The 10,748-nt window shown below is 49.2% G+C and overlaps 1 protein-coding gene across 1 annotated transcript; it reads left to right on the top strand.

Moving 5' to 3' along the window:
* The first annotated feature begins 3,227 nt into the window (after positions 1–3,227).
* LOC141264745 (uncharacterized) lies at positions 3,228–10,472 on the top strand. The gene is made up of 4 exons (XM_073677007.1): positions 3,228–3,404; positions 3,775–3,870; positions 6,090–7,428; positions 10,417–10,472. Exons 1-4 carry the CDS (start codon positions 3,228–3,230, stop codon positions 10,470–10,472), a joined length of 1,668 nt encoding a protein of 555 aa, XP_073533108.1.
* The last annotated feature ends 276 nt before the right edge of the window (positions 10,473–10,748 follow it).

Genomic DNA, 10,748 nt, shown 5'->3' with positions numbered 1-10,748 from the left:
TACCTTCATAAAAGAACAACTTGGCTCTCTCCTTCCACAGCTGCAGGCTTCTGGTGGTGCATCCGGTCCTGGGGACGAATTGGCTTGACTCAGCAGTTCTTTCACCATGCGGACGGCCGGGTCACTGTCCTGCGTTTCTGCCCATCCATGGTGGGGCAATGGGTTGAAAGAGACTTCTTGAACGGCCGACTGCTTGTTTTTCACACAATGGGAGCATTGGGAAGCACCCTGGCGGTGGAAGGCAGGCATCTCAATTTCTTCGAGGTCTTCCCAATCTTCTTCTTCCATGTCTGGTAAGTTTGGCAAGCGGGACAAAGCATCGTCATTGGCGTTCTTGCTTCCCGCCCGATAATTGATCACAAACTCGTAGTTAGACAGCCGAACCATCCATTGTTGCTCTAGGGCACCAAGCTTCGCAGTCTCCAGGTGCGTCAGCGGGTTGTTATCCGTGAAGACTGTAAATCTGGAGGAGGCGAGGTAGTGTTTGAACCTCTCAGTCACTGTCCAGACTATTGCCAGGAACTCCAACTTGAAGGAACTGTAGTTGGTGGGGTTCCTTTCGGTAGGGCGAAGCTTCCTACTGGCATAGGCGATGACCCTCTCTTTGCCTTTCTGCATTTGAGACAACACGGCTCCCAACCCAACGTTGCTGGCATCGGTGTACAGTATAAACGGCTGACCGCAGTCGGGGTAAGCCAGGATTTTGTCTCCCGTGAGAGCTAGCGTCAAGCGATTGAAGGATTCTTCCACTCAGCCATCCCACTCAATCGGAGGGCTCTTGGTCTTCGCCTTTTTGGAGTGGTCCACCAAGAGGTCCTGAAGGGGAGCGGCTATCTTGGTAAAGCCCTTGATAAATCGTCTGTAATAGCCAACCAACCCTAGAAATTGTCGTACCTCATGAATGGTAGTTGGCTTCTGCCAATCCTTGATGACGGTGACCTCTTACGGGTCTGGCGCCACGCCTTCTGCGCTCACCACATGGCCTAGGTATTGTACCTTGGGTTTCAGGAGATGACATTTGGACTGCTTCACGCTGAGACCAAAGTTGGATAGGGCTTTGAATATCTCAGCCAGGTGTTTCAAATGGTCTTCATAGGTTCTGGAATAGACAATGACACCATCCAGGTATAACAGTACCGTTTCAAAGTTCTTATGCCCAAGGCAACATTCCATTAACCTCTGGAACGTTCCAGGGGCGTTGCACAGCCCGAATGGCATACAGTTGAACTCACATAAGCCCATTGGTGTAGTGAATGTGGTTTTCTCCTTGTCTGCCTCTGCAACGGGAACCTGCCAGTACCCACTGGTGAGATCTGGGGTAGAGAAGTATTTAGCTGATTTTAGGGCAGCTAGCGACTCCTTGATACGTGGCAAGGGATAGGCGTCTTTGTGGGTGATGCGACTTGATCTGCCTATAGTCGAAGCACATACACATGGTACCATCCTTCTTTTTGACTAGTACCAAGGGGGCTGCCCAGGGGCTACAACTATCCCTTATTACTCCTGCCTCTTTCATTTCTCGCAACATGCTCTTGGCACACTGGTAGTGAGCCGGAGGGACAGGACGGTATCTCTCTTTAATCGGGGGGTGGTCTCCCGTAGGGATATGGTGTTGGATCCATTTTACTTGCCCAAAATCCAGGGGGTTCTTACTGAATACCCTTTCGTATTCCTGGACTACCCGGTAGACCCCATCTTTCTGATGTGAACGGGTGGAATTAGTACCAATGTGCAGTTTCTGACACCAGTCCTCCAACTGTCCCGAGGAGCCGTTGTCCTCCATGGCTTCAAACGGGTCCAGGGGTTCCACTGCCTGGATTGCATTATTAGTAACAGTAAAGAGCTTGGCTACGGTAGCATACCTGGGTAAGTTGGCCTATTTTTCCCCACGATTTAATACTCGTATGGGTACCCTCCCCTTTCTGACATCCACCACCTCTCGAGCTGTCAGGATAGTGGGTCTGCTGTCAGAGTAAACGGGCTCTACTAAGGCCTGGTAGTCTTGGCTCTGATACCCATGGCTGCCCTGCACCATATCATCATTTCACTCTTGGGGGGTAGCACAATGGGGTACGGGTTACTCACCCTTACGCTGCCAATCTCTCCACCGGACAACTCTACCTTTTGTCTTTGTATGAGTGCTCTAATCTCTTTGTGCAGAGCTCGCTGTTGTCCCGAGTTGGCGGTTTCAGCTACCTGCTGTAACAACACAATTATCTCACCAAGACAGTTTTCAATAATGTTTGTACCTATGGTGATCATGGGATGGCATTCACGTTTATCAATATCCACAATTATCATACCCTGTGATTCAAGTTCCACTCTCCTCACCTTAATGGTCACCTCTTTATACCCCACCTGAGGCAAGGGTTGACCGTTACTTGCTACTATAGTCAAGTCATCATCAGGGCGAAGGGTAAGGTCAGTGTCCGCCCAATAGCGTACACTACAATACAGTGTAGACCCCCCATATATTGTAGAGCCCCCCATATATTGTAGCGCTCCCATATATTGTAGCCCACCCATACAGTGCAGAGCCCCTATATATTGTAGCCCCCCATACAGTGTAGAGCCGTCATATAGTGCAGCGCCCCCATATATTGTAGCCCCCCATACAGTGTAGAGCCCCCATACAGTGCAGCGTCCCCATACAGTGCAGCGCCCCCATACAGTGCAGCGCCCCCATATATTGTAGCCCCCCATACAGTGTAGCGCCCCCATACAGTGCAGAGCCCCATATATTGTGGCTCCCCCATACATTTTGCCCAGCATACCGTAATTTGTTAAGTGCTCTCTCCCCGCTACAATAATGGCAAACATGTGGCTGCTTACTGCGGTTTGGTACGGGGGGCTCATTTGGATTCGTGAGTGCAGAATTCACTGGATTTTATCTAGGGATGTTGGGGCTGTGGCGCTTTTCCAGAGTTTGTTCTACCAGTAACGTGGGACCCCCTATAGACAGATGACGGACCTGTGTGGGGGCTGGTTTTGTGGAGATAAATAAGGGGTTTTATTGGTAACATTTTGGGGTACATATTTTTGGATCACCTTGTGTTCTGCGCTGAGCACTTCAGGGTTTCCGTGTAAATCCCACATAAATGTGATTCAGACAAAAGCCCCGACGGAACCCCCCACCATAATGAGGCAGATGGTCCAGTGGTCTCCATATTTTTAGGCGTTCACAGATTTGTGGTCGCCTACACTTGTGCGCTAAAAAGACGCCTAAAATGATGGGACGTCGCTGGCACAGTCCCGTCCACAGTGACTCCCTCTGCTCACAAGCGAGCGGCTCCCTCTGCCTCACAAGCGAGCGGCCCCGTCTGCCTCATAAGCAAGCGGCTCCGTCTGAGGTTTTGAGGAATTTACATGTAAACCCTTGTGTCAGCGCAGAGTGCAGGATAAATGTGAGCCGAGCCTTGCTGCGATCTATGGGAGGCAGAATGAACCAATAGACAGCAGTACAAGAATAGTTCTATTTTTATTTTTTGCGCCGTTCCTCGTGCAGTATAAGTGATTGAATGACTTTAGTCTTTGGGTCGGTGCAATCACAGATTCATGATTTTTTTCATGATTTGCTATTTTTACAGACTAAAAACAATATTTTACAAAAATTAATTTGTTTTTGCGTCTTCACATTTGAGAGCTCTAACTTTTTTTTTCCCTTTTGCCGAATAAGCCGTATTTTGGCTTGTTTTCTTGTGGGACGATTGGCGTTTTCATCTATACCGTTTTTTTTTTTTTACATACGACTTTTTGATCACTATTTTGTGTCAGTGTCAGGACGACACCGGCGGAATCATACAATATCCCACCACTGCCACCAATTTGTCAGGGATTCGGCACAAGCACAGTCTACGTAGCTATCAGCAAGTGAGCAGTGAGCGTATGGCGTACACACCTCCGAATTCCAACGCATTGAATATACATATATGCCCCCGTACGATCACTGCCAGCTTCATGATAGCCCAATTAAGATTATTCGCTGCCAACACCAATCAGTTTTAAAATATTCAAATACAATACAGCCCTGATCAGACACCTGCTTTCTGGTAGCGTATATGGTTTCGGGGAAGGAATGATTACAGAAGAGAAGAAACAGGACTATTAAATTTTATATTTAATCCAAAAGGGAGGCAGTGTTTAGGAAAAATATATACAAGGATTTTACAAAGGGAGACAATACAATACAGTATATGCAGTTTGTCAGGAATATTAGAAAATATTAATATCAGGAAAATGTCCTTCCATCTGCGTGACACAGATGTTCACCCCCTCCCTTATTCCCTTTCTGCTCAGCACAAAAGCCCCAATTAACGCACGACTGATAAATAGTTATTCACACACGGCCAGGGAAGAAGTGTGAAAACTTCATTAGGAAGCAGGCCTCTTGTCCCTGAAAGACGCAGGAGGTACTTAAAATGCATTCTTCCCTAATTTGTGTGTAACTGTGAAGGGTCTTCCCCGATCTTCAAAGGGGAATTTGCAGACTCACTGACTCCGATATTAGTTATGAAATAATATGAGTTCCATAGGTCCGGCAATAACGAGACCCAAATGGGTAGTGACCAAATCAGCCCCAGAATATGCAGGTATTTTTCCACGGCTGTAACCACAATCAGGGAGCTGCAGCGCAAAAACACCCGAATAGTAGACTGCAGCTGTGGGATGCGTGATATCAAAAGAAAGATAAAATCGTGAGGGAAAATATGGCGTAGTTTGCGAGCTTCTGCGATCAACGAACGATGAGTTATCGCAAAAGTCAGCATTTCTAATAAAAATCTACAGGCTGAAGACCGGCCCACATTATGTCACCGCAAGGGGCGTGTGGCCAGATCTCTCCTTAGGTATAAAGTAATCTAGGGGGAAGACAGAAGCACTCATTGCTGGGGGGGATACGAATTATACGCAAAGGGTCCTGTTCAATAACAGCAATCTGGAGAACCCCCCCTCCCACTATATTGAATCGTCTCCGCGATCGTGTAGTGTAAGTAATTTTCACTCTTTACCCTGTTTATTTTATGCAACTGTTTATGTATTTTAATGCCCCCTTTGTAACATCCTTGTATATATTTTTCCTAAACACTGCCTCCCTTTTGGATTAAATATAAAATTTAATAGTTCTGTTTCTTTTGTTCTGTAATCGTTCTCCTCCCCGAAGCCATAAACGCTACCGGGTTGGTTCCTGACCCGATACAAGTCCATTAATACCGGGCTGTATCAAACCAGAACTGGTGGCAGCATACCATCTGGGGGATTTGAGGAAGGCTGGCAGTGACGGTCGGAGGTGTGGATATATATTACTGGCGCAGCCAGGGAAATATATATATATATACCGCCCTCACTGCAGAGGGCCTCAAATACCCAGTGGGCTACAGGACAGTCTCTCCGGTGACCACTCGCTCTAGGTGCAGTACCTTGACTGACCTGAGAGGCAAGGGGACGCCAGAGAGTTGTGCCTGTATTGTTGCGTCACGGATTGGTGACGTGTAAGGGATAACACACCACCGTGTTTTCCCCCGCTGGTAGCAGCTTCCTGGCACTACTTACTCTAGGTGCAGTACCTAGACTGACCTGAGAGGCAAGGGGGCGCCAGAGAGCTGCACTCCCCGGCCGTCAAGTTTTCCTGACAAATTGGTGGCAGCGGTGGGATATTACAGAACATCAGTGGCTGGATTGAGCAATCATTCCTGTCACTGAAAACTTACACGGTTCTTGTGAGAATTCTGTGCAGAGTTTTAAGAAATCAGACTCAGTGTTGTAATATTTTTTATCTGGGGCATTACTGTACGTGTAGCAGTTGCATCCCCTCCCTTCTCTTGTTTTTCTATCCTATCTTTTATTTGGCAAAAATGGCTACACGTGGAGAGCCCTGGTATCAACAGCAGACGAAGACCACTCTCATCGTCCTCTGTGAGCTGAGGCAGATTGACCCCACGGGCAAAAACAAGGCCCAAATGATTGCTGAACTGTTACAAGGTGCTGCAGAGCCCATCCGACAGCAGAGCCCTGATGATGGGGCGGCCAGCCAAGGCCCGGATGGCGCTGCTGCAGGGGTCCCACCTGTGATTGCCAGCCATACCCGCAACCAGGGTAGTGTGGACCCCCACCTGCAGATGGCCTTGGAGCAGCTCGCCGCAGACGATCGTGACGGACGACTGCAGCTGATCCTGAAATTCCAGGAGCGAGCAGAGCAACGGGCCCAAGCTGACCGAGAGGAGCGACAAGCTGACCGAGAGGCTGCTGAGCGACAAGCTGACCGACAACACCAGCTGGAGCTAGCCTGGATTCAGAAGGAGTCATCCTCTACGCAGACCCGAGAGTCCAACAGTGCCAGCTGCATTAAACCTCGTCCTGAGCACTTCCGTGTGATGGAAAAGGATGGGGACTTGGACACATTTCTGCGAGGCTTTGAAAAGGCCTGCAGGCAGTATCAGCTGCCCACCGACCAGTGGGCAAGATATTTAACTCCAGGGCTCCGAGGAAAAGCCTTGGAGGTGTTTGCTTCCCTCCCTCGAGAACAAGATGGAGACTATGAGGCCGTCAAGCAGGCCCTGATAAAAAAGTACCAGCTGACTCCTGAGGTTTACCGGAAAAAGTTCAGAGCCCTCCAACGGGGACCACATGGCACCTACAGCGATGTGGTAGACGGGCTCAGAACCAACTTTGAGCAGTGGATCCAAGGACTGTCAGTCACCACCTTCGAGGACCTGAAGGATCTGATGGTGAAGGAACAGTTTTTTCATCTTTGCCCTGTGGAAGTGAGACAATTTGTACTTGACCGGGAGCCGAAGGAAGCCGCCAAAGCAGCCCAGATTGTGGATACCTATGAGGCCAACTGCACACCAGAGGTGCGGAAGTCAGCCGCCGCCAGCTGGAAAGGGGGTAAGCCGACGACCACCCCCAGTGTTCCAGCCAGCCGGCCCTCAGCAGAGCCTGCCCCATCTTCCAGCATCTGGACTGCATTTAATTCCCGTAAGTGCTATACTTGTGACCAAACGGGTCACATCAGCCTTGTCTGCCCGGAGAGGCAGAAGATGAACCAAACACCTGAGGCCCCAGGGCCTACTGCAGCCATTCTTTTTGTGGGTGGGGCGGGTGGCCGGGCCCGGGAGAACTTACAACCCATTACCGTGGGAAACACAGTTACTGTCTGCCTTAAGGACAATGGCGCAGAACGTACCCTGATCCGCCCTGAGTTTGTGTTACCAGAGGAACTCATTCCTGGGAAGACCCTGACTGTCACCGGGTTTGGGGGTGTTCGCCGTCCCATACCGACGGCCCGAGTTTTGCTGGACTGGGGTGCGGGGAGGGGGTTAAGGGAAGTGGGGGTGTTGGAGAATCTCCCCACTAATGTGCTATTGGGAACTGATCTGGGATGGTTGGTTGCCCGATACATTCCTGACAACCCTCCCAGATCTGATCTGTCATGTAATGCCGCTGTCAAAAATGTGAATGTGATGTCTAATAAAAGTGTGTGTTGTGGTAAAGGGGAACTCAGCCACCTCATAAGTGCTAGGGGCAAGGGGAGCAGGCACGGACACCAGGAAGCAGGTCGTCCCGTGCCGGTGACCAGTATCACACCAGATAGTGACATGGTCAGTGGTAGCTGCCCCACGACTAGCACGGCTCCAGAGGTGATGTGGAAGGATGGGGAGAAACACGGGGATCATAGGGAAAGTGGTCCCGTGCCGACGACCAGTGTCACGACGGACTGTGACATGGCCGGTCATAGCTCCCCCCTAGAGAGCACAGCTCTCAAGGTAAAGATGATGACAGGTAAAAAGGTAGGCCACATAACCAGGCGAGGTTACAGGAAAGTGTGTCCCCCTGTCTGTCAGGATTATGTGAGGAAGGTACCCATAGCCTGTCAGAGGTGTGGAGAAAATGTATCCCAAACCGGTCAGGGTGATCGGAAAGCTGGACCCTCAGGTTGGTGGGCAAGTGGATCTGCGGCTTGTCGGATAGGCAGGAAGGGTGTGCCAGGAGGTGGGCTCAAGGGGCGATCTGTAAATCACCCCTTATGCCACCTCAAAGAGGGGGAGATGTCAGGAATATTAGAAAATATTAATATCAGGAAAATGTCCTTCCATCTGCGTGACACACATGTTCACCCCCTCCCTCACCCACTCCTTCTGCTCAGCACAAAAGCCCCAATTAACGCACGACTGATAAATAGTTATTCACACACGGCCAGGGAAGAAGTGTGAAAACTTCGTTAGGAAGCAGGCCTCTTGTCCCTGAAAGACGCAGGAGGTACTTAAAATGCAGGCTTCCCTAATTTGTGTGTAACTGTGAAGGGTCTTCCCCGAGCTTCAAAGGGGAATTTGCAGACTCACTGACTCCGATATTAGTTCTGAAATAATATGAGTTCCATAGGTCCGACAATAACGAGACCCAAATGGGTAGTGACCAAATCAGCCCCAGAATATGCAGGTATTTTTCCACGGCTGTAACCACAATCAGGGAGCTGCAGCGCAAAAACACCCGAATAGTAGACTGCAGCTGTGGGATGCGTGATATCAAAAGAAAGATAAAATCGTGAGGGAAAATATGGCGTAGTTTGCGAGCTTCTGCAATCAACGAACGATGAGTTATCGCAAAAGTCAGCATTTCTAATAAAAATCTACAGGCTGAAGACCGGCCCACATTATGTCACCGCAAGGGGCGTGTGGCCAGATCTCTCCTTAGGTATAAAGTAATCTAGGGGGAAGACAGAAGCACTCATTGCTGGGGGGAATACGAATTATACGCAAAGGGTCCTGTTCAATAACAGCAATCTGGAGAATCCCCCCTCCCACTATATTGAATCGTCTCCGCGATCGTGTAGTGTAAGTAATTTTCACTCTTTACCCTGTTTATTTTATGCAACTGTTTATGTATTTTAATGCCCCCTTTGTAACATCCTTATGTATATATTTTTCCTAAACACTGCCTCCCTTTTGGATTAAATATAAAATTTAATAGTTCTGTTTCTTTTGTTCTGTAATCGTTCTCCTCCCCGAAGCCATAAACGCTACCGGGTTGGTTCCTGACCCGATACAAGTCCATTAATACCGGGCTGTATCAAACCAGAACTGGTGGCAGCATACCATCTGGGGGATTTGAGGAAGGCTGGCAGTGACGGTCGGAGGTGTGGATATATATTACTGGCGCAGCCAGGGAAATATATATATATATATATATATATATATATATATATATATATACCGCCCTCACTGCAGAGGGCCTCAAATACCCAGTGGGCTACAGGACAGCCTCTCCAGCGACCACTCGCTCTAGGTGCAGTACCTTGACTGACCTGAGAGGCAAGGGGACGCCAGAGAATTGTGCCTGTATTGTTGCATCACGGATTGGTGACGTGTAAGGGATAACACACCACCGTGTTTTCCCCCGTTGGTAGCAGCTTCCTGGCACTACTTACTCTAGGTGCAGTACCTTGACTGACCTGAGAGGCAAGGGGGCGCCAGAGAGCTGCACTCACCGGCCGGCAAGTTTTCCTGACACAGTTACACAAATTAAAAGGGATTAACAGAAGAAACTTACTATAGACCGATCGCAGAGACGATTCAGTTTAGTTGGAGGGAAGCGCTCCAATGGACCGTTATCGAACGGGACCCGTGGTACCAAATATGTATCCTCCGGCATGAGTATACATTAATATTCGGCTTGATCTTTTATGACCTCACGTGGGATGGTCTCCGCTCTTCATGGTTTTATTAAATCTCAAATTTTCTGCAATATCTCCTCATTGGTTGATCGCAGAAGTTAGCAAGTGATGCCATTTTTTTACTGCGATTTTACCTTTACTAGAGACCACACATGACATGACTGCTGCCCGTTATTTTTGTGTTCTTGCATGACAGCTCACCGGCGGGGCTCACAGATACGGAAAAATATGCATATTGTTCCTTAGCTAGCCCCTCCGCTAAAAATGTGGGTCCCCTCATTATCAGAATTATAGAACTTCCGATATTCCATATTTCGTGTCAGTGCCTACAAGACTGCAGATTCAACACATGTGCAAATGAGAATGTACAGAGTGTGATAGTTTCCCTTTGAAGCCGTAACGAGATGTTTCCCATTCTTTTCAGTCTCTGGCCCTTATGTTCAAGCTGTCTATTCATCACCCATGTCTCTCCATTTGGTAAGGTAATTAGCCTGGGTAATTGAGTTTGCCACTTCTTTTGTGCCCTGCCATTTGGGTAGAAGTAGTCTTCTAGACTGCGAGCTCTTGCTCCTTTGACAAATAGTATAGGGGAGGATGGAAGAGGGGTTTGGAGGGAGAGAGCGAGATTTTTAATATTTTTTATGACATCTCCCCCTTTTTGAGGTAGCGTAGCGGCCGATTTACAGATAGCCCCTTAAGCCTACCTTACGGCCCACCTGTCCTGGATCCCATAATCCCCTATCTTTCAGGGGTTCGGAGATGGGCTTCTCCAGGGGGCTACTCAGTGTCACCGGACAGGTGTTAGACTCCTGGCTGGCGGTAGCCAGAAACAACGCTAAGGCCCCAACCTCACTGGAACCCTCCGGGACCTGTCTCGGGCCAGTCACTGGCCCTGTTATTCCGCTGCATGACGAGGGTCCAGAAGGCAGGGCGCGACCTGCGTTCTGGGCTACAGGTGACAGCGGCTAGATAGGATGTCTCCCTGGGGGGTAACCACCTTTTCCTGTTAGTCCGACAAGCTGTGGACCCAACTCGCCCACCACCCTGACCGACTGGGGATCCAGCTTTCTGATCACCCTGA

The sequence above is a fragment of the Phyllobates terribilis genome, unplaced genomic scaffold (assembly GCF_046119375.1).
Source record: "Phyllobates terribilis strain yellow unplaced genomic scaffold, ASM4611937v1 Scaffold_4__5_contigs__length_816908805, whole genome shotgun sequence".
Taxonomy (NCBI): Eukaryota; Metazoa; Chordata; class Amphibia; order Anura; family Dendrobatidae; genus Phyllobates; species Phyllobates terribilis.
This window is presented reverse-complemented; position numbering and strand designations above follow the sequence as displayed.

Coding starts and splice junctions, on each gene's coding strand:
- LOC141264745 (XM_073677007.1), top strand. CDS start 3,228: ATGATGGGACGTCGCTGGCACAGTCCCGTCCACAGTGACTCCCTCTGC. Junction 3,405..3,774: donor GCGCAGAGTGCAGGATAAAT/GTGAGCCGAGCC, acceptor ATTTTGTGTCAG/TGTCAGGACGACACCGGCGG. Junction 3,871..6,089: donor GTCTACGTAGCTATCAGCAA/GTGAGCAGTGAG, acceptor ACCCGCAACCAG/GGTAGTGTGGACCCCCACCT.